At 39.3% G+C, this 24394-nt stretch overlaps 1 protein-coding gene and 1 long non-coding RNA gene across 2 annotated transcripts in view; both read right to left on the bottom strand.

Moving 5' to 3' along the window:
• LOC106553971 (complement receptor type 2) overlaps positions 1–24394 on the bottom strand; it is a 119619-nt gene that overhangs the window by 25842 nt on the left and 69383 nt on the right. Inside the window, exons 25-29 of the mRNA XM_087720851.1 lie at positions 12351–12486; positions 8987–9184; positions 7733–7915; positions 7480–7622; positions 1971–2088 (exon numbers count right to left, since the gene is read on the bottom strand). Of these exons, the coding sequence (XP_087576977.1) occupies positions 1971–2088; positions 7480–7622; positions 7733–7915; positions 8987–9184; positions 12351–12486 (778 nt within the window). The remainder of the gene's footprint in view (positions 1–1970; positions 2089–7479; positions 7623–7732; positions 7916–8986; positions 9185–12350; positions 12487–24394) is intronic.
• On the bottom strand, positions 13823–21837 carry LOC148044668 (uncharacterized). Its single transcript, XR_015697334.1, has 3 exons — positions 21327–21837; positions 16382–16573; positions 13823–13921 (listed from the first exon to the last, which is right to left on the bottom strand). It is a non-coding gene; the product is annotated as an uncharacterized LOC148044668 (long non-coding RNA).

Genomic DNA, 24394 nt, shown 5'->3' with positions numbered 1-24394 from the left:
CTGGATAAACAATTATAACCTTCTAATAGTGAAATCAAAACTTTGCAAAATGGTAACATTTAACATGAGGGCTCCATCAGATTACCAGTATTTCATGCACACTTGAAAAGAGATGCATGAAGGCAGTGGTGGGATTCAGCCAGGTCGCACCACTTCGTGAGAACCGGTTGTTAACTTTCTGAGCAGTTTGGTGAACTGGTTGTTGGAAGAAATAATTAGGGCAGAGAACTTGTTGTTAAATTCTTTGAATCCCACCACTGCATGAAGATTCCCAGGAAGCGTCTGACGCATGGCAGAAGCTTTGGAAATAATTGAAGATGATGGAATTGGAATTTGCAGCTGTAAGATTTTACTCTTGCTGCCCAAGAGTGGTTCACAAGTGGATGAATGATTACAAAAAGTTTGTTCAATAATCCCTTTTCAAGAATTTGCAGTATGATTCCCCAGCAAACAGAAAAGAAAGTCCCTTCTTTCTGAGGGGAAGATTTCCTTCTGCAACAATGGAACTTGCAAAACAGCTCCTTCAAGGTCATTAGGTCAAGACTAAAAGGCTCAGAGAAGAGCAGTTGATCTAAATTTGTTCATGCATAGTAGCAATTAATTTTTTAAAAATACAATAAAACCAATGAAATATCAAAAATACAAGAAATTCCAGATCAACAATAAGCTGAGAAAATAGACACAGTATTATTCTGGTTTTGAAAGACCAGTGAGGGTTGCATCTAGTCCTCCAGACTATATGAGGAAAATTCTTGCCAAAGAAACTGAACTCCAGAAGATTCTCTACATTACGGGTGTCAAACGTGTCACATCATGTTGCTATCATATGATGTTTTGTAATGTTTTTTCCCTTCATGGAGCTGTGATGGGCATGACCTGCACGTGACAAATCCAGGCCATGAGCCCCCAGTTTGACACCCCTGCTCTACATTATTCAGGGCTTGAAGATTGGCAGAACCCTCTTTCTCCATGAGTTTCTGCCCTGGCCCATCAATAAACGTCTTAAGAGATCCAGAATGCATATTTTCTCTATTTTAATGCCTTCCCTTTAGAACCATATCCTGTTGACTCTGCTGTTTTTTAAGAGGGCCTTAAAGATCTAAATCACTAACATCTCTTTTAAAAATTGTGAAATGAAGTTACAACCATGGTGATAATAAAGTGGAGTCAGTAACACTGTAGGATTTGTTTACACTCAGTGCTCCACGGGGGGCCATATTTGTTCCATGGGCAAAAGGGAAATTTATATCTCAGTTTCTTACACTTTAGCTCATGTCATTCTTCTTTCAAAAGGCAAGGAAATACCACGATAGTCTGTTAAATGAAATGAAACATATTCCTCAAGTACGCACAATCCCATGATTATAAACCATTCTGTAGATTAGCTGCACAAGAAAAGCATGGAAAGCAGTTAAGGTAACACAGATGTGGCTATGGGGTCTTTTGTCCAAGACCAAATCATCTGAACCCTGACTACCCTGTTTCCCTGAAAATAAGACCTCCCTGGATAATAAGCCCAATCGGGCTTTTGTGTGCACGCGCTCAAATAAGCCCTCCCCTGAAAATAAGCCCTCACAGAAAATATTGCAAGACATCAGCAGCCATGAGGTGACCACGCTCACCACTTCCTGCATCTCAAAAATAATAAGACCGCCCCGAAAATAAGGCCAAGCACTTATTTCAGGGGGGGAAATAAGGCCCTGTCTTATTTTCAGGGAAACATGGTAGCAATCCAATCATGTAATGACTCACCTTCAGTGCCATCTTCTTTTGGAGTAACAATGCCAGGCCTAGGGGAAATTGGGGGAGTAGACGGAACAGCAGGTGTGGGGGATTTGGTTGGTTTGGATGTGGTAAGGACTACACAAAGAGAGAGCGGGAAATGTTTATGTAGTTTTCTCCAGACCCAGAATGTTCAACTTTAAAGATTTTAAACAATGTTCAACAAAGATTTAAGAAAAATTACTTACTCTTATCAAACCATGGACCAGGTGGTTTCCACTGACTATCAGCGTCACATTCAATTGTTAGGAGTAAAAATGAAGGAAAGTGAAGAGAATATGGTGAGGTGGGAGATGAGGCAGCTACATATTAATAGAAGGTTGGAAGATGAGATTGCTATGTTGGAATTAGAAAAGTCAGCCTTCTTTCTCAGATTTCAAAATATTCCAGAGGAAAGAGGGGAGAAACTGAAGGAAATTATGGTGGAGATGATAGCAGGGATCGCCCAGAAAGATAAGTTGTTGATACAGAGTGACATCGATGACGTATATAGAGTCTATACTTCTTATACTAGGAGACAGAAACTGCCACGTGAAGTGCATGTGAGGTTTACTAAACGATCCCTGAGAGAAGAAATTTACCAGAAGGCACGTGACCAGAATACCATGTATGCGGGGGAAATGGTCATAGTACTAAAACAGATACCAAGAAGAGTGAGGGAAAGGAGGCAGAAATATCAGGACCTAACAACACAATTGAGGAAACTTCAGGTGATGTATAGGTGGCTTTTCCCAGAAGGGTTATCTTTTCTCTGGCAAGGCCAGAGGTTTCGGATTGAATCATTGCAAGATGCACAAGACTTTATGGAAAGCCAGTTGAAAAGGGGAACTCCGAATAACGATGGAGAATTGGACAACAAGAGCCGAGGAGAAGAGCGAAAGAATAGTGTCCCGGGAGATGAGAAAGTGGGAAATGAGAAACAAAGCAGAGATGAGAGACCGCAAACGAGGCAGACAACAAAAGCTAAAGCCTTAAACAAATAAACATGGCGGATGAACTCCGCCTAATTTCCTTAAATATAAATGGTTTGAATTCACTAAGAAAGAGAAATAAAATACTGAATGCTCTACGGAAAAAGAATTGTGATTTGACATGCTTGCAAGAAGTACATATAGTGAACCACCAGCAAAATGTGTTGTATTACCCCAGGCTGGGTATAATGTATACAAGTTTAGCAGATGAAAAGAAAAGGGGCATTGTGTTGTATGTTAAAGACCATATCGATTCTAAATTGGTTTATACGGATGGGGAGGGTAGACTTTTAATGGTCGAATTGAAATTTCGTCGATATAAAATTTTGCTGGTGGCCATATACGCACTGAATGACAGCCAAAGTACTTTCTTTAGAAAGTTGCATTTAAAAATTGCAGAGTTAGGCTATGACCATATATGTGTGGTGGGTGATTATAACGCGGTGGCAGATAGGACAATGGATTATAACCCAGGAAACATCCAAAAGGGGGGGGAAATTAAGAGAAAGGAGGAGAGTTCTCCCCAAAACCTTTGAAGACATGAGGGAGGAATATGAATTAAAGGATGTATGGCGTGAACTCCACCCACAGAAACAACAATTTACTTTCTTTTCACATAGACATCAATCCTGTTCTAGGATCGACATGGCCTGGTTGACACCAGAAATTGGGGACTTGATTAAGGAAGCAGCAATTGAGGTTAATACCTGGGCCGATCATAATCCACTCTTATTGGTGTGGAAAGGAGTAAGGCAGGGGAGGAAGAGAAGGTGGATGATGAATACAGAGATAGTGAAAGAACAAGAATTTCAGCAAATGTTTAAAAGGGAAATGAGGTGTTTTTTTTTGAAGAAAATAGGAAAGGAGTAACCCCACAAATACTTTGGGATACGGCCAAGGCTTATATGAGAGGCCTAGCTATTAAACATACAATAGGCACACACAGGAAAAAATTAGAAGAGAGGGCAAAATGGGTAGCTAAACTGGAGGTGGTAGAAAAAGCCTTGCAACAGAACCCACTAGATGATAGGAAAAAAGAAGAAATGGCTAGAATTAAGCACGGGATCTCTCTTCTAGACCAGGAGGATGTCACTTGGAAACTTAGGGGGATTAAGCAAAAAAATTTTGAGCATGCTAACAAACCGGGTCGTTGGCTCTCTTATAGACTTTGAAAAGAAAGAGAGAGCAGACGTATAGCTCAACTGCAGAATAGTAAAGGGGAATTAGTAGAAACCAAGGGGGAGAAACAGGAAATTATCCAAGGTTTTTTTCAGCAACTATATAGTAGGGAAGAAGTTTCTGAGGCCCAAATTAAGGAATTTTTAGACAATGCAAATCTACCCAAGATCTCAAATGAAGCAAAAGGGGTACCGAACCAAAAGATAACAATAGATGAATTAGAAAAGGCAGTCAAAAAAATGGAAAACAACAAAACTCCTGGTATGGATGGTTTGCCAGTTGAAATCTATAAATCTTTTTTGGAAATTTTAGGACAAGAGATGATAGTAATATTTAATGCTGTCTTGACGAATTCTATCACACCGAAATCATGGGCTGAGGCTTATATAACCCTTTTGCCTAAAGCTGGAGCTGACCGCACCCAAATTAAAAACTATTTCACTTTTGAATGTGGATTATAAAATCTTTGCAGCTATACTGGCAGATAGACTTAAATTCTTCCTTAACAAATTTATACACCCGGATCAGAACGGCTTCCTGCCGTCAAGGCATTTGAAAGATAATGTTAGAATTATTTTGGATGCCTTAGAATATTATGAAGCTCGGCCGGATAAACAAGTGGCCTTCATGTTTCTTGACGCACAAAAGGCTTTTGATCGGGTAAATTGGAACTTTATGTTGTCACAACTAGAAAATATGAAGTTTGGAGAAAACTTCTTAAATGCAATTCGGGCAATTTATGTACGACAAACTGCGACATTATTGGTAAACGGAGAAGAGGCAGGTGATATTGAAATTGGTAAAGGCACAAGACAAGGATGCCCGTTATCCCCCCTACTGTTTATCCTCACATTAGAACCCCTTCTTAGAATAGTGAGAAGTGACACACAAATTAAAGGCTTACAAGCTAAAGCTCAGGAATTTAAGGTCCAGGCTTTCGCCGATGACCTTGTTTTTATCCTGGAGGATCCTATGGCTTCTGGGATACAACTTTTACGTAAAATAGAGGAGTACGGTAGGATAGCGGGGCTACGTATAAACAAAGAGAAGACAAAACTGTTAATTAAGAATATGACTCTGAACCAGAAAAGGGAAGTACAAAGCCTGTTAGGGATTAACATGGCCCACAAAGTACAATACTTGGGAATTTGGCTCACGGAGAGATGTTCCTCTATCAAGGTATATAACTATATGAAATTGCTACAGCAGGTATCTAAAGATATGACTAATTGGAGTGGTAAACAACTGTCTCTGATGGGCAGGATTGCGACAGTCAAGACATATGTATTACCAAAATTTTTGTTTCTGTTTCAAACGGCACCAACTAAATTGGACAATTTTTTTTAAAAATCTTTGGAGACAATAGTGAATCGATTTATATGGCAAGGCAAGAAAGCACGAATTAAAGCCCAAATATTGCAAAAACGTAGAGAACTGGGAGGCTTCGGAATACCCAACTGGGAAGCATACTATAATGCAGCAATCATGACATGGGTGAAAGATTGGGTGATGCTGAGTAGAAGGCGCCTATTGGCTATAGAGGGACATGACCTCCCTCAGGGATGGCATGCCTCCCTCTGGCAAGAAAGAGACACCCCCCATAGGTACTTCGTGGGACATTATATTCGGAAGATTTTGATGGGGGTCTGGGAAAAGATGAGGAAAAAATACTATCTTAGGGTTCCATGCTGGTTGGCACCATTAGAGGCCTTAACGCATCCCAGTGTATTTAATTGGACAAGAAACATAACATATAAAGATATCATGACAGAAGATGGCAACATGAAAACAAAGATGGAATTAGAGCAGCAGGGCAAGAATTTGGAATGGTGGGAATATTTACAGGTTAGAAACAGGTTTAAAAGTGATAAGGTACGTTTTGGGATCTACCCAAACCCTCAGGGGCTAGATAAGATCTTGTTTGGTGGAGACAAGAAAATGTTATCGAAGATTTACCAATTTTTGACCTGCCAAGATGCTAATGAAGAGATGGACAAAAGCCTTCTAATAGCATGGGAGAGAAACCTTGGCTATGAAATTGAAATGGGCAAATGGTGGGATCTATGGAGTAAGACCATTAAACTTACAATATCTACAGCATTCAAAGAAAACATATACAAGATGGTTTATAGGTGGCACTTCCCCCCAACGAGGTTAGCCAAGATGTTCCCTGGGTTATCTCCATCGTGTTGGAAATGTGGAAGAAAGGATGGCACATTCTACCATATTTGGTGGTCCTGTACTGAGGCCACGAAATATTGGAAAAGGATTAAAAAATGGCTAAAAGAAGTTACCGGGGCAAACATGGAATGGAGACCCGAGAACCTTCTACTAAGCATTAAACCAGAAAACATAAGCAGTTCAATATGGCATTTGAGCCTACATATAATTGTGGCCGCAAGAATAACTTATGCACAATTTTGGAAATCCACTACCATACCTTCGGAAGATGCTATAATTAAAAAGATCTATGAATGTGCAGAAATGGATAGAATGACGGGTTGGCTGAGGGGCAAAGGAGAAACGGAACATTATCTTAGCTGGAACTTATGGTATATGTGGGCGACAAGGAGAACAGCAGGGACTTAAAATGGGGAAAGTTAAAAGTGAACATGGGTATTGTAATAGATCCCTGAACTTTGTAATGAGAAGATGTGGCTTAGAGACCTAACAATGAGGAAGGAAAGAAAAAAGTTGGGCTGTGAATGACTGTCACCGCGAGGGGAGGGGGGGAGGGGGGGTTTGTATGTTTAAAATTGTATTTGTATCTGTATGTTTTACGCTTAAAAAAAATGTATAACTAATGAATGCCGATACAAATGGCTGTATATTTACTTTATATTATTATGTATGTTTTGTCTTTTCTTGTATTTTTCTTTCTGTTTTTAAAGGTAATAATGTTTAATAAAAACTATTAAAAAAAAGATCTAAATCACTAACATCTCTTTTAAAAATTGTGAAATTAAGTTACAACCATGGTGATAATAAAGTGGAGTCAGTAACACTGTAGGATTTGTTTACACTCAGTGCTCCACGGGGGGCCATATTTGTTCCATGGGCAAAAGGGAAATTTATATCTCAGTTTCTTACACTTTAGCTCATGTCATTCTTCTTTCAAAAGGCAAGGAAATACCACGATAGTCTGTTAAATGAAATGAAACATATTCCTCAAGTACGCACAATCCCATGATTATAAACCATTCTGTAGATTAGCTGCACAAGAAAAGCATGGAAAGCAGTTAAGGTAACACAGATGTGGCTATGGGGTCTTTCGTCCAAGACCAAATCATCTGAACCCTGACTACCCTGTTTCCCTGAAAATAAGACCTCCCTGGATAATAAGCCCAATCGGGCTTTTGTGTGCACGCGCTCAAATAAGCCCTCCCCTGAAAATAAGCCCTCACAGAAAATATTGCAAGACATCAGCAGCCATGAGGTGACCACGCTCACCACTTCCTGCATCTCAAAAATAATAAGACCGCCCCGAAAATAAGGCCAAGCGCTTATTTCAGGGGGGGGGGAATAAGGCCCTGTCTCATTTTCAGGGAAACATGGTAGCAATCCAATCATGTAATGACTCACCTTCAGTGCCATCTTCTTTTGGAGTAACAATGCCAGGCCTAGGGGAAATTGGGGGAGTAGACGGAACAGCAGGTGTGGGGGGTTTGGTTGGTTTGGATGTGGTATGGACTACACAAAGAGAGAGCGGGAAATGTTTATGTAGTTTTCTTCAGACCCAGAATGTTCAACTTTAAAGATTTTAAACAATGTTCAACAAAGATTTAAGAAAAATTACTTACTCTTATCACACCATGGACCAGGTGGTTTCCACTGACTATCAGAGTCACATTCAATTGTAGAAGACCCTACCAAAGAGTAGCCAAGATCGCATGCAATCTGTATTTTATTCTGATACATATATGTAGCTTGAAACACAGCATCCACTCTTCCATTTGTGATTTTTGGTCTAGGGCAATTGACCTCTGGAAAAGAAATCAATGTTTAGTTTGCACCAAATAACCAACTTGCTTCATGAGGGTCAAATGAAAAAGTATGCCATGATGTTATTATTACACAAATGCTGTAAGTTATATATTTCTGTCACAGAGTGGGAAATAGGTACATATTGGTGGCATCCACGCATATAGTGGCATCACCATGTTATGTAATTATGGTTTGCTGCTGGCACTAGTAATCTTAAGCCTGGAAACCATTATATGCTTACCTTTGGCCAAAGAGAATAACTATCTAATATGGCTGCACCTTGTTTGCAGGATTTGCATGAAACAAGATTAAATGGATAGACAAATGATTACCTGCAGATTTAATAATTAACTGACACAAATATATAACTGTTATTATAAATATGCAACATTGACAGTCAGTGAGGTATAGTGCCTTAGATTGGGATGAGAGTTTACCCTCCATTTTTATGATTAAGAAACAGGGTTCTCTTGGAGATGGGAATAATTTTATTAGATTATAAGATGCTATCCAATGTTTTAGCTTAATTACTCCATGGATGGTGTGGGGCTTGATAGAGATGCTTTAGGTTGAAGAATATACCACTCCCCTTCTGCTTGAGTCCTTGGTTTTTAGTCCATTCTTTAATTTATGTAATTTTAATTGTTCTTATACTTGTATGGATATTGATATTTTTATTATATTGTAAGACAGTCACTTTGGATAGCAAGATGGGCAACATATAAATGTAATAATAAAATAAATAAATCAGAAAGAAATGAAAGAGAAATGATTTTTATTATGCTCCTAACACAGTGGAGCACAACAAATCCAATCCAGTTTAATGGGATTATTACCAAATTTGAACACAATTAATAAATTATTCAAACTATGTTTACATTTCTTTCAATACTAACTTTTACAAACTAGTTTCACTCAGATAATTTCCACTTGATATTTCACAGCTCCCCAATGCTTAGAAGACAAGATTACCAGATTTTAGCAACAGCATAAATGTATGGAACTAATGGAACTAGCAAAAAAGCAATTTGATATATTGAAGGTAAGGAAAATAACATAAATTCCATTACTTTTGCATTCAGGTGAAGGCTGATCCCACTCTCCATCTACACCATTTTTTGCAACTATACAAGTAATAGTAGAATGTCCAATAAGGGTATAATCAGCATCACACCGGTAGATTACTACCGAGCTAACATCATATGCATCTGAAGAACTGGCATCATATCTTCCATTGGCTATTAGAGGAGGACGAACACAAGGAATACCTGGAGGAAAAAAATTCAACAAATTCAACTAGGCTAGAATTGCATAGCATTTGGATTTAAATTTTCTCATGGTATAAATATTTAGCTGTTTGAATTAATGTCTTGAATCCATCAAGTAAATGCACATCTTTGGAATTCTTTCTACTATGAACCAGGACACCAAAGTCACTTTTCTAGTGCCAGGGACAACATTCCTATCTAATAAAAATCTGCTATCCAGATTCTGGGTAGGATTTCTTCATAATGTTATTATCAAAGTGGTCTTCCTCGTTAGGATCTCTTCTATATGCAAGTTTAAACTACGTTCTTCCTATGGAAGTAACTTGGAGGTTACCCATCTCTTGACAGAATACAACAAAAGTATATACTTCATTGAGAAAAGTGATATGACTGACTATATTGCATGGGTGGTGATGCTCACAATAGAAGAGTCATAGACTGAAAGTTTGTCTGTTTACATTGTGCTAATGTGACTTGAACTAAAAGTTTGAGATTTAAAGAGGTAGGATTTAATGCAAGGTTGCAATTTCAAAAAGGATTCTTGAATAAATTATAATGGGAAAGCATTAAATTGCTGGCAGTTGCTTATATTTTGGCAGAATGCAATGCCAATAGCAGGAATAATAGTTTCTTTAGTGGACATGAATTATGCCAAGGTTAAACTGGTTATTTCCAAATGTTCCTGATTCCATTGCAATATTTTTTTCCCAATATTTTCTCCTACACTGAAGCCCAAAATAGTAAAATTAGAAAAAGGCAGCATATGGTGGCTGTTCTGACCTAGGCTTCCCAAGAGCATGAAGCAAACTCCTGGTCCTGACAAAAAACCCTTTAATAATTTACTGTGAATTCTGCTCATTCACATCCAGCAAAATCTTTCAAGGGAGGATTTACAGTCACAGACCTTCTCTGGCGTAGAGGGCTGCCAGGCCGATATCACAAAACTTGGCAAGGAGTCTTGGAGGGTCATGAACCAATTAAGCAAACTAATTGTCTCTTGCAAACTCCACTCCCCTTTTATTTCCTTTGGGAGAGGCCATTCATCATCCACCTGTGGCCTTACTCCCAAATTGACCACTGTTCTTTAGCTGTTCCCTTCGTCTGGCAACTCTGTGCATGCACACACTGGGAACAGGCTCCAGGTGTTTGTCTGCCTCACTGATGTCTGACACTGAAGGCAGCTGATCTGGCATATGGCTCTGGCCCCGTCTGCCTCCGACACAGAGCTCTTATCAGAGTCTTCTCCAGACTCAAGGGCTGGCCCAGAGGTGGGTTCCTCCCGGTACGGTATGCCAGAAGAGGTAGTGAAAATCTGGCATACTGGACCAGACTGGTAGTAGTGGTGGCTTGGCCATACCTCCTAACCTTTGTCAGAAGCTTTTTTTTAAAGCCCTTTTTCCCTGCCAGTTCAGGCAAGGGAAAAGAGGTTTTAAAAACTAAGAGAGAGGGGGGGGAGGAAGGGAAGGAAGGGAAGGGAAAAAGAAAGAGAAAGAGAAAGAAAGAAAGAAGGAAGCTCACTTTTTAGCCGGGATTCAGCAAAGGAGAAAAACAAATGCTGTCGCTTTAAATCGGAATGAAGCATGCCTGGCTGTGGAATTCTGGGAGTTGAAGTCCACAAATCTTAATGCTACAAACTTTAAATTGAAACCTGCTTTAAATTGAAAAGCTGCTCAAAAGGAAGTTTGCAAAGAGACATTCAGCAGTTTATTTCTGGGTCAACTGAACAACAAATTGGATAAAAGGTAGGATTCTTATATGGTTCTATGTTTTTGAAGTTTTGGGGTTTGTGCAATATGGGCTTTGTGTTTCTAAAAGGGTTTGGATCATTCCCTGCTTGTGAATGGAGCCAAACGTTCTATAGGCTCATTATCTCTATCTGGCAAGAATGTGGAATGAGCCTTTCTGGGAGTAATATTTTATTTTGGGGGGGAGGGGTTGGTTGCTTCCCACAGAGAGAGGGAGGGATAAAGAAAGAAAGCACAGTAATTTAGGGCTAGCAGGCTATTCAGAGGTCATCTAGTCCAACCCCCTGCTGCAGCAGGAAACCTTACATTTTCTGGATTATTTTGGTTCCTCTAATAGAGAGGAAAATTGCCAGAAAGGAAAAGGAGTTTACTAGGACACAGCTGCCATGCAGAGGAAGGCAGAGATAGTCCTTGACTTATAACTACAATTGAGCCCAAAATTTTGGTTGCTAAGCAGGAGCGTTGTTAAGTGAGCTTCACCACATTTTACCCAATCCATATCTCCTGGAGAGGGACATCAAGTTGGCCACGCCCACCCAGTCACATGACTGCCACGCCACACCCACAGAATAGGTAATAAAAAGTTTTGAAACCCATCCCTGGACTGGCCCATGTTCCTCCCCAACCGCCTCACTGTCTGAATCTGCTGCCAGGTCACAACAGGGGTTTCCTGTATCCACTTTTTCCCCTTTGTGTAGATCGAAACCACATTAGCTCTTCTCCAGTCTTCTGGTCATTCCCCCATGCTCTAGAGGTCTAGGAGCTATGAAAGACTATATTCAGTGGTTCCAAGATTATGTCTTGCAGTTCCTTCAAAATCCTGAATTTACTCTGTCTGGTCAAATGTCTGTGGAAATTCTCAGTCATCCAGGTCATAGTTGTTTCAAAGGTGCTTTTTCAAAAGGCATCTGGACTGATTTTTCTCCTGAGGAAGAAGAACAAAACGTTTAACTTCTCATCCAAGAAGTGATGAAACTGATGAAGTTTCTTGGATGAGAAGGGAAATGTTTTGTTCTTCTTGCTCAGGGGGAAAAAACCATCCAGTTGTCTTTTGAAATAGCAATTTTGAGACAATCCATCCGGTCCTTTGAATTTGAACTCATCTAGAGTGGATATGTATATCGAGGTCATGACTGTCCCAAAGATGCTTTTTCAAAAAGCAACTGGACTGTTTTTGTTTTTGCTTGAAGATGTTTCACTTCTCATTCAAAAAGCTTGGGGGAGGTGCTTTCAGAACTGAAGAAGCCTCTTGGATGAGAAGCGAAACGTCTTCAAGTGAAAACAAAGAACGTCCAGTTGTCTTTTGAAAAAGCACCTTTGGGATATTCAACTAAAAGCTAAGTAGACTGAACTTTTGATATTAAGCTAAACGTAAAAGCACCAAAAGAAGCCTAATAAGCTTAAACAAAATTTCATCTTACTTTCGCAATGTGGAGGTTCTCTATCCCAGTCAACTTTGCCATCTTTCAAAACACACAAACGGGTGTTGCCACCTATGATTCTGAACCTAAAGGGAAGAAAAGTCTTATTTCTCAGTCTTATTTTTAGTTGCAGTTTCTAAAATAGGCCACAATAGGCTGGGTTCACAGCAGTGGTGAGTTCCGGATCCTGTTGCACCTGGTACACTGCAACAGGGCCCGGCGTCCACCACATACACATGTGCGAGGGCCCCGATTAACTCAAATATAGGTAAGGAGGGTGGGTGGGCCTTCCAGAGCATTGTACCGGAATGGTAACTGGTGCTCCCAGCAGGCACCGGTACGCCCATACCGGGGCGTACTGGTCATACCCCACCACTGGTTCACAAAACATGCTGACTCAAAACAAACAAATTATATTATGATGTACTAAAATGTAGGACTCCAACCATTATAATACTCTGGTACATATTTGCCTAGTAAGAAATTCCAGAAGTATATCCTGAGAACTTGATAGGTGCTTTATATAAGAAGTGTTCATCTTCAAACCAATAGCAAAGCTTTATATCTACACCACTCTGCTAATCTTGCTTTCTCCTCTCCATTCCACATTCCCAAACAAATACAACGACATTACTGAGATTTAGGAAGTCACATATTATAAAGAACTTCTGACGATACCAGCATAGTAGAAATTTGATCTATTTCAGTCCCAGACTTCAAATCCTGACCCTTTTTCTCTCACCTTATAGAACCAGTGGTCTGTAGTTACTCTTTTCTTAGTTTTAAAATATTTGTTACATCAAGCTACTCAAAAAGGTAGGTTAAGATAAACAGGGCCAATTAAGTCCAACTTGCTACAGTTGAACCTAAATTTAATATTCATATGTAAGGCAAGATAGCAATTGGCAATGCTGACAAAATACGCAGATAAAGAACAGTATCAGATTTTCTTTCAGTTGATTCTGTCACCTCAAAATCCAGGGTGATTAGCAAACACCTACTGACATATTGGCAGAATTTTACTGAGTTACATATATAATTTCTGCAGATTTCTGTAAATCTGTTTTAAGTTACTTTGAAAGATGTGTCCGTGCGGAGGCCAAAAATGGGCCAAAAAACGGGATGCGTGGAGGCCAAAAATGAGGCAAGCGGAGACTAAAAATGGGCAAAAAAATGGAACGTGCAGAGGGTAAAAATGGGGCACGCAGAAGCAAAAAATGGACCGAAAAATGGGACGTGCAGAGGCCAATGGGGTGCACAGAGGCAAAAAATGGCACACAGACATTTCTATCCACTTTTGGGAGAGAAAAAAGTGTGTCTTATGGAGTGAAAAATATTGTATATGTTATTATCTATCGGAATATAGACAATTATAATATATAGTTCATAATTCAGATTTTATTATCAATATTTTTTGTCCATTGACTCCAGAGATATTTCTACAATTTGCTTCAACAAATAATCTCTAACTTACCCATATTCACAACCAAAGGTTACTTTTTCACCAAACCGGAGATCATTTGAAGATACTATGTGGCCATTTTCTATATTTGGAACACGACATCGCTGTCCTAAAAGATTGGAACTGAAGTTATCATGTGCCCTTGTGAGTCTTACAACAAAATAAACACAAGTCTAGAAGATTGTATTATTCTAGCTTTACATTTCTCCATATTATATTATAGTTGTATCCCTCAAAAGAGTTGTTTTGGAATGCAGAGCTACTTGGTAAACTATCCACAGCTTCTGTACATATATCTGTTCACTTCAGTGGCTGTTCATGCATTTACATATGAAAACAGCCAAAAGCAGTTTATGAAGCAGCTGCATGAACTGGAAAAAAGCTCAATGCTACGGAGTCAAATTCTTTCAAATATTCTCTGTGTATATTAAAATCTCTTGAAATTATATAGTAACAATAAAAATAATTATTAACATAATTATAAATATATATGCATAATATAGAACTATGGTAAAATAAATTACATGTTTAAAAGGAAAACAAACTAAACAAACTAAAAACCTTAAAGCAGACAATAAAACACTGGAACTGTACAAATTTCAAAATTCCAAACATTATTTTTCACTTGTTAAACCATAAACTGAATCTAGGCAACACAGAATGGAATTCTTCAAACTTACCTCTGTTTTGACACAAAGCCAATTCAAGGGTTAGGTGTTGAAAAATATCATTATGCCAATTGTTTTCTAATATATAAACATCCTTCCATGTGTATATAATTACTTTTTTTTGCAAAAGAATAACAGAACATGCAAACTAATGTTTGTAGATGGAAAAATTCCTAATTTGGAGGATATATTTTAACAGATCATTAAACAGCTCTCATTCTTAACTTCCTTCTAAGTCACTCTTCATAACAGTAATAATATTTAAACAATTATTATTATTGGCCCGCCTACACCACTACTGCTTCGCCCAATCCGTGCTGAACCGGTAACAACCCACCTCTGCTTCCAGTCCTGCGATTTTTTGGTTAAAGTTTAGTTAAACTTTCCTTCATAGTAGTTTGCCAACATGTGGAAATGGCTGACTTTGATCATCTTTGTCTGTTTGCTTGGCTGGGAGTCTGGGACAATTCACTGTGGCATCAGGACAGGAGTTACAGTAATATTAAAGAAATGGTGGAATAGAATCATTAAAGGATGCAAAAGGAGGGACAAAATAAAATGTGACAGGCTATAAATTGAATTGAATTGTCCTGAAGCAAGTTCTCCCATGGCAAGTTGGCTGCAACAAGTTGTCCGATTCTGTTGCCTGCATTCTGTCCACTGGACTTCTCATCTCAGCTACACGCAGTGGGAGGCACCATAGAAAGTTTCTAAAGCCTGGCAGGGCTGTCTGTGCCATGCAGGAACCCAATACTTTACTTTACTTTATTGTCATTGTACATATATACACATACAATGAAATTCACATAACACCCAGAGACCAGACTCAACACACATAACAATCCCCACCCACCAAAAAATTCCCCAAACCTAAACCACTCAAACATCCACACAACAGACCAAGTAGTGCTGTCTAATAGCTCACTGATAGTGACACTTTAGTTCATTGTTGAGTGCAATTATAGCTCTGGGATAAAAGCTATTCAGAAGACATGTGGTCCTAGTTTTAATTGTTCTGTATCTTCTGCCATAAGGCAACAGTCTAAAAAGATTGTAAGCAGGATGGGAAGATTCTCTGAGAATGTTATGTTACTTCCTCAAACAGGGAGATGTGAAGATGTCATCCAGGACTGGTAGCTGGAGCCCGGTGATATTCTGGGCAGTTTTAATGATTCTCTATAGAGCTTTTTCGTCTGCTGCAGAGCTGCTCCCATACCATGCAAGAATGCCGTATGTCAGGACACTCTCAATAGTGCTGCGATAGTAGGACAGAGTAGATGCTGAGACAGATTTATCTTCCTTAGCATTCTCAGGAAGTACAGCCTCCTCTGTGCCTTCTTCACAAGCATGTTAGCATTCATGGTCCATGAGGGTCCTCTGACATAAATGCCCAGAAATACTGATGGGGTCCTTCTTTTACACACCTCTTAGAGCTTTCTTTTGCACACTAGCCAGGACCTCCTTGTGCAAAAAATGGCTGGAGCTTGTTTCTTGAAAAAAATTCTTCAACTCTATATGTTCTTGGAACTTTTTCTGGCTTTTTATCTTTTTGATTGCCATTTTAACTTCATCCTCTATTACAAATTTACTAAGATAATTTTTAATGCTTTTCTTCTGTACTGTACATTCATTTTCCTAAGCAATTTTTAATTTCTAAAAAAAAATCACATATTTTGCTTTGCATTATTAAAACTTTGCATTATTCTTTTTGCTTGATATAAATATCCTTTGTTAAATTCTCATGATCCAATAGTCAGAAGAATTTTCAGTTACTCTTTTGTTCCAAGTAAGTTATAGACTGGAAATTAAACGTACAACTTTAAATCTGGTAATTTTGAAGAACTGAAAGTATTTCATTCAACATTTCATAGCAGCCACTGTTATTGACAAAAGATACTCACCTTGACAAAATGTAGGAAGATCTGACCACTTCCCAGTTGCAAGACATGTTATCGTAGGAACACTTTCAGATATATATTCATAACCTGAGATGCACTGTAACCTCAGCGTAGTATCAGTTGGATAGGTACTTAGGTCTCCTCCTCCTCCTTTTACTGAAGAATGGGGAGGTAGAGTTGGGGTTGGACACTGAGCTGTAGATAAGTAAAAAATGAGGAGGTTCTGAAGTAGAGAACAGAAATAAAGGTCTATTACACTAGTGAAGCCCAACCATTCAGTTTTAAGGGCTTATGCCAATATTCTTGGGCATAAGTCCAGAAGTGTAGGAATAAGGTCAGGGCAACAGAAGCAGAAAACGTTGTAAGGGGAGCAAGAGGGCCATAATTGAGCAAGATTTTCTTGAAATATGTCAAAAGACAAAAGATAACAGATGGCAGGCCCACTGCTTACTTGGAATGCAGAAATTTTAACAGATGACCAAGAAAAAGCAGACAAACTCAACTTCTATTTTACCTCTGAAATGGTGATTTGTGTGGTACGGATTGGAAACAAATGCAATATTGTAGGTACAGGCCAATAAGGATTGTTATAATAGGCATTAAATAGGCATCTAACCCAGGGGTTTCAAACTCGCGTTGTCACGTGATGTATTGGGACTTTTTCCACCTTCGCTAAACTGGCCAGGGCCAGCATGTGATGCATCCTGCCCGCAGGCTGTGAGTTTGATACCCCTGTTCTAACTAATACACATTGCAATCTAGCCTTAAACACAGGGTTGAAAGGAAAGCTACATCCTTTAACAGGAAAAAAAGTGAAGTACTACATTTAGAGAGCAAAAGATGTAAGACAAACATACAAGATGGTGGAGTCATGGCTTGAAATGTTACATCTGAAGATTTAGAGGTGGCCACTGATAAGAAGCTGATCACAAGTCAGGAGAATGAAACAGTTATTAGAAGGATTAATACAAATCTGAACTGCATTGCACATCTGAACTACATTCTCACCGACTCAAGGTTGACTCGGCCTTCTATCCTTCTGAGGTCGATAAAATGAGGACACAGATTGTTGGGAGCAATATGCTGACTCTGTAAACTGCTTAGAGAGGGCTGTAAAGCACTGTAAAGTGGTATATAAGTCTAAGTGCTATTGCTATTAGAAGAAGCACACATTGAAACACATGAAATCATTGTTTCCCTCTACTTGGCACCAGGAAAATCACACCTGGAGGACTGTTTGATTCTGAAACCTACATTATCAGAAGGAGATTGATCAGTTACAACTGCTTCAAAGAGCAGTAAACAAAGTTTCATTATGAGATGAAACTATTTTCCATGGCCACAGAAATTAGCATCAGAAATAACAAGTTGCAGAAGAGGGCGTGCTTGACATCACAATGACACAACATGCAATCTTGGGGCTCCAGGATTGTTGTCAATATATCTGTTTCTGGACAGTCCTTTTGGACCTAAACTGTTCTGAAGGAACAATGATAGAGAAGAGCATATCCTGCTGATCTCAGGAGCATCACAAAGCCCCTGATTGATCCAGGAGAAAGCTCTTTTTGCCAGCTACAAGAGAAGCAACCAAAATGGCTGCCGAAGGTTAGGACAACCCTCTGAAACAGAAGCAGTACAGGATTGTGTCAAATTGGTGAGAAATTTTTTTATTATTAGAGAAGGGAAAACCCAAAGGAATTGGAATTTAAAATAAAATTGAAGACAGAAGAAAATAAGTGGCGAATTAACTCTGGTATAAGACGATCATATTATCTTTTCTATCTTAACTTTGTTTGTTTTCTATGGATGAACTCTTTACAAATGCCTTGTACTTTTAAACTGGGGTTTCTTTTTTTCCTTCTTCCTCTATACTTTCTCCATTTTTTGTATTGGTGGATTAAAAGCTTCTTCTCTGGTAAGGCTGGGACGGAACATAATTTTTACACTTTTTTTCTCTTTTCCTCTCTCGGACAGAGAGGCAGAAACAGATGGAAAAGAGGTAATACTGCCATCTAGTGCCTAGAGGCTTGGCAATATCTGATAAAGCTATAAGCTTTGTTTACTGAAAGACTCAGTGAAAATATTTCGTTGATACAGGTGTTCCTTTGAAGGAAAGAGAAAGCTTTGATTTGGAAAACTCCACTGAATTTGTTTGACCTAAAATGTCTCGGATGTTTTGGCAGTGTTTATAACCTGGAAAATGGCACAACGTGAAGAAGAAAAGCCTAACTTTGCAAAGAATTTTCTTAGAAATTCAAAAAGTTTTAATAAACTTGAAATTATAGAGCAAAATTATAGAGCAAAATTATAGAGCAAAATTATAGAGCAAAATTATAGAGCAAAATTATAGAGCAAAATTATAGAGCAAAATTATAGAGCAAAATTATAGAGAAAGTACGGGGACAGTGATGAAGTTTGAGGACAGAGCTGAAAAAATAACAGAGACATATGAAAGTAATGAGAAAATTGTTGACACTGACAGCAAACAGAGTGGAGGAAAATGACAAGTGTGAAATACGGAAAGGAGAAACTGATGAACTGGATCTTCATTTTGGATGTTAGAAAATAGATGAAGAAAGGAGAGAAAATTTGGCAGAAATAATGAGAGTAATCTCTGCAAAAGCACTAATGATAACAGAAGTGAAGCTGATAAAAAGAGCAGATAAAGGGTTTCGAATTCTTAGAAGACATGCAATGAACAAGTTCTTAAGAACTAAGTTCTTAAGAGAAGTCCACATAAGACTTACCAAGAAAACATAAACATAGATAAGGAAAAAGGAGGAAGTTCTGAAGAAGAAAACAATGATAAAGATCTGTTACAGTACTGAAACCCAACCATTCAGTTCTGAAGGAGCTTTCAAGATGTCTATTAATCATCTTTGCCCATTCCTGTAAAATTGTGGAATGTGGCTCCTCTTTTTGGGGCAGGGGGGGGGGTCCCAATAGACTATTGAGGTTAACTTTACTCTCTGGAAAAATGTTATAGTAGATAATAAAGTTGGGCAGTTTAAAGGGATCTTAAATGCAATATTGTGATCCAAAGGCCAACATAGGTTTGAAAAAAATATAGGAGAGAAATCTTCTCTCACCCTCTGACAGGGTAACCATTCCACTGATGAGACATATGACAGATATAAGGAACCTGAAATTTATCTAAGTTTTGAAAAGGTCTCAATGTTCCAGAGGTATCTTGAAAGAGAAATGTAATTTTATAAGTAATTTAATTTAATAAAGTATTTTTTTTAAAAGAAGCTGACCGTGAATCAGTAGTGAGAAGCATTTATTAGAAAGATTAATACAAATCTGTGCTGCATGAAAAAAACACTTATTAAAAGACATGAAATCATTGTTCCTCTCTACTTGGTACTGGCAAGATTACACCTGGATACTGTGTCTGATTCTGAATTCTACAGTATCAGAAGAAGATTGACAGGTTAGAACTGTTTCAGAGAGTGGTAACAAAAATGATAAAGGGACATAGAGACAAGTCCTTGAAGAGAAGTTGAAGGAATTTGGGATGGTCAGTCTGAATAAGACTTAGAAAACATATGATTTAGGCTAAAGCTATGCTCAGGTAAGAAAATTGCAGGGAAGACAGAAACTATTTCCCAGGGCCACAGAAATTAGGATAAGAAATACCAAAAATCCAGCAGCTACCTGGATTTAATTTAAATATCTTTAAAAAAAACCTCCTGATGATAAGACCTGAATAAGAGTGAAACAGTTTAGCTGTGGAAATGGTAGGTAATCCATTTTTGGAGGTTCTTAAGAAGAGACTCTCATGGATTTTTTATATAGTTTTCTTGTTTTTGCTGTGACAGTGATTAGATTATTTTTGTAGTTTTTTCCAAGTTAACTTTTTTTCCATTTTCCTATTCACTACACAAAGGAATACTATTTCCCTTGGTTACAGGGGAACCTTAAAGACTTGAACTGAGCATATCTTTGAAGGGAAGGTCCAGAGTCATTCTGTTTGCTTTTTAACATAGCTATTATATCCTTCCTCTTTGCTTCTGCTGTACAACAAAAGGTCTATGTGAGTACAGCCCTACCCAGAAACTTAAATGAGTAAACACACATTTATCAGAAAATTGTTTTTTTGAGTCTAGGTTTATGTTCTGAAATAGAAAAAAATAGAATAGAATTCTTTATTGGCCAACTGTTATTGGACGCTCAAGGAATTTGTGCATAAACTCTCATAAGCTCACAAACAACAAACAACAAGTTCGCTTCTTGACTTTCTGTTCCTGTCTTGATTAGTGCTTGGCTTCTGTAACTCAAGAAACCAACTCAAGGTCAAGTGAACAGGTCAAGAAATCAACTTCTTCCCCTTATATTTTTGTTTGTGAAAGAAGAAAAACTACCACCATCCACCCAATAATCGAAACCATGTTATCCGACGTAAGGCTTGCCCTTAAATATCTGCAATGTGTTAAAAGAGCCTGATTTAAGGCAAACACCCAACTCCATCTACCTTCATCAAAGGCGGATCCAACTAAAAGTCCGGCTGCTTCCGAACCTCGCGGTCAAGCAAACAAGGGGTCTCGGGTGCTGTGAAAGGGTGGCGAATCCACAGCAACCGAGCTGCCACTTTCTAAGCAGCCACTTGGCTTAATCCTGTAGGACAAACACCGGCGTGGTCTTCATAGCTCCCCCACTCTGTGACCGCAGAAGGTCTCGGTGATCCGCTGTGGCTGGCGTGCGTCGTTTCTTTTCTTTCGACTCAAGATGCTGGCCGCCTTTGCGGTATGCAGCTGGAGCAGCAGTTCTGCTCAGCAACTGGTATTCTCGCTCTCGGTCCCAAAGCAGCAAAAGATCGCGACTTCCCGCCTGGTGGAGGGAATCTCGATTCGCTCCCGGCTGTAAGCAATAATTTAAGCCCCCCCCCCACTGCCCATTTTAGAGCCCGAACTTTTAGTGGGGTCTTTAAGAGGCGCATTTTACTCACACAAAGCCGTGGACGAGAATAACAGCAGGATCAAGGCCGGCCAAAGGACCTCATCGGAACAAGAAACGAAAAGATCCATCGCAGCAGGTGACGAGAGTCGGAGAAACACACTCCCGGAGGTAAAGATAGAAAAGAGCGGCACTCCCAAATATCACTGTATGCCGAAAAACGCACCACCGCTTTTCTGGTTAAACGAACGTGAGGAGCGTCGCGCTAATAATGGGAGTTCAAACCTCAGATCAAAAACGAAGAAAGTTTCTACGACCGCGCGGCGCTGCTCAGGTCAGGTGTACAAGTGCTGACAAGCGCGGAGCACCTGTTTAGGAAAGGGACTGTGTTTCCTTGGGCAACGGGAGGCAGGAGTAGGATGGGCAGGAATCTGACATCCCGCTGTAAAAGCAGTTTGTAGAAATATGCCACTGAAGTCTGGAGAAAGGAGGAAAAGAGCCCACTGCGGAGATTATGGAGATGGATCCAGGCTACAAAACTGGTCGTTTGAATCTTCCCCAGCTTGTTGGCAGCTGTGTTAGGCTTCAATTCTCATAAATGTAGGTAGCATAACTACTGTCCACCTTTGACTGTAAACCTTCTGGGAAGGGAAGTAGGCCTAAGGAGAGGGGTTGGTGCAGATGGTACATTGTTCTGGGGCCTATGCAGCTCAAAGAGAGGCCCATTAAGGGGACTTTAATTTTTTTTTTTTTACAAAACCAAGTTTTTAAAAAGAAAAAACAATATTGGATATATACTTCATACTCTATACTTTATGTGTGTAGCAAAACCACCTTGCAGCCTTATTCGACATAACCTTTATGGGCGCACAACTTGTGCCCCATTTTGGGCCTAATAGGCTTCCTTGCAGTCTCCTGGGAGCAAAAATGGGCTCCCCCCCCCCAGCATCCTGTTTTGGGCCTAGTAGACCTCCCTGTGCTACAATTATGACATTATTGATTTATGTGTCTGTGTAGATGAGGGGGGGCATATTAGTCTTGTTCCAGCACTTAATAATCCTTTCAGCGGCCCTGAACGGAAGACTGTCTGCTGGAGAGTCTCCAACTGAGAAATATTTTTTGATGTTACATGCCTGCAGTTATAGTGGTATCCTCATTAGCATTTTGTTAATAACCTCATAACAATTTTTTTTTTAAATCTGACTATTGACTAGTTTGGTATAGTGTTTAAGACACCAGGCTAGAAACCAGAACAGCATGAATTCTAGTCCTGCCTTAGGCACAAATCCAGCTGGGTTACCTTAGGCCAGGAGTATCAAACTCAGGTCATCAAAGAGGTGTCCTAGGTGTCCTTTGACGTATTGGGACTTTCCATCCCTTCACTAAACCGGGCATAGGCGACTTAAAAACTCTGTGACTTAAAAATTTATGGCAGAATGCAAAGTTAGCATGAGTCACAGCATGAGTATTGTCATTTTGTCATTATTTTTCTTATGAATGTTGGGATCCCCTAAAATGATAAATTGATTTCTGTAGTTTCCCCATTAATAAAATTCAGGCTACCAAACATAGCCTGCAAACATTTGGATGATAGCAAAGAAATACTGAAAGTGTCTATGGAGATTCTCAACCATTCAGGTCATCGTTGTCCCAAAGGTGCTTTTTCAACAGGCAACTGGACTTTCTGGTTTTTCTTTGAAGATGTTTAGTTTCAATGAGAAACCTCACCTTTAGGACAAGTACTGAAAGTAACCAACCCTAGCAGAAAGCTAAAAGACAAATAAGAAAGAGAAGTTGCTTTCAGTTGGATAGGAGAAAAAAAAAAGGTGTCCCAAAAAGCTCAAATTAGTGGCCTTTTATTCAAAACTTTGTTCAAACTACACATAATTTTGTTGGTGAGTCTCACTAGAAAATTTACAGTACTGTGCAAAAGTTGTAGGCAGTGAAAAATGCTGTAAACAAAGAATGCTTTCAGAAATATAAATAATGATTGTTTATTTTTGTCAATTTTCAAAATGCAAAGTGAGAGAACAAAAGAAAAATCTAAATCAAATAAATATTTGGTGTGACCACCCTTTGCCTTCAAAACAGCAGCAATTCTTCTAGGTACACTTGCACATAGTTTTTGAAGGAACTCGGCTGGTGGGTTGTTCCAAACATCTTGGAGAACTAACCACAGATCTTCTGTGGATGTAGACTTTCTCATATCCTTCTGTCTCTTCATGTAATCCCAGACACACTCGATGATGTTGAGATCAGGGCTCTGTGTGGGCCATGCCATCACTTCCAGTACTTCTTGTTCCTCTTTACACTGAAGATAGTTCTTAATGACTTTCGCTGTATGCTTGGGGTCGTTGTCCTGCTGCAGAATATATTTGGGGCCAATTGTACGCCTCCCTGATGGTATTGTATGATGGATGAGTATCTGCCTGTATTTCTCAGCATTGAGAACATCATTAAATAAATAAATTAATTAATCCTGACCAAATCTCCATTTGCAGAAATGCAGCCCCAAACGTTCAAGGAACCTCCACCATGCTTCAATGTTGCCTGCAGACACTCATTATTGTACCGCTCTCCAGCCCTTCAACAAACAAACTGCCTTCTGCTACAGCCAAATATTTCACATTTTGACTCATCAGTCCAGAGCACCTGCTGCCATTTTTCTGCACCCCAGTTCCTATGTTTTAGTACATACTTTAGTTGCTTGGCCTTGTTCCCACGTCAGAGGTATGTCTTTTTGGCTGCAACTCTTCTATGAAGACCACTTCTGGCTAGATTTCTCGGGACAGTAGATTGGTGTACCTGGGTCCCACTGGTTTCTTCCAGTTCTGAGCTGATGGCACTGCTGGACATCTTCCGATTTCAAAGGGTAATAAGCTTGATGTGCTTTTCATCTGCCGCACTAAGTTTCCTTGGCCGACCACTGTGTCTAGATCCTCAACGTTGCCCGTTTCTTTGTGCTTCTTCAAAAGAGCTTGAACAGCACATCTTGAAACCCCAGTCTGCTTTGAAATCTTTATCTGGGAGAGATCTTGTTGATGCAGTATAACTACCTTGTGTCTTGTTGCTGTGCTCAATCTTGCCATGACATGAAACTGTCTTTCACAAACTCACCTT

The sequence above is a fragment of the Thamnophis sirtalis genome, unplaced genomic scaffold (genome assembly GCF_051295495.1).
Source record: "Thamnophis sirtalis isolate CommonGarterSnake01/CBP01778 unplaced genomic scaffold, rThaSir2_p1.2 scaffold_7, whole genome shotgun sequence".
Taxonomy (NCBI): Eukaryota; Metazoa; Chordata; class Lepidosauria; order Squamata; family Natricidae; genus Thamnophis; species Thamnophis sirtalis.
This window is presented reverse-complemented; position numbering and strand designations above follow the sequence as displayed.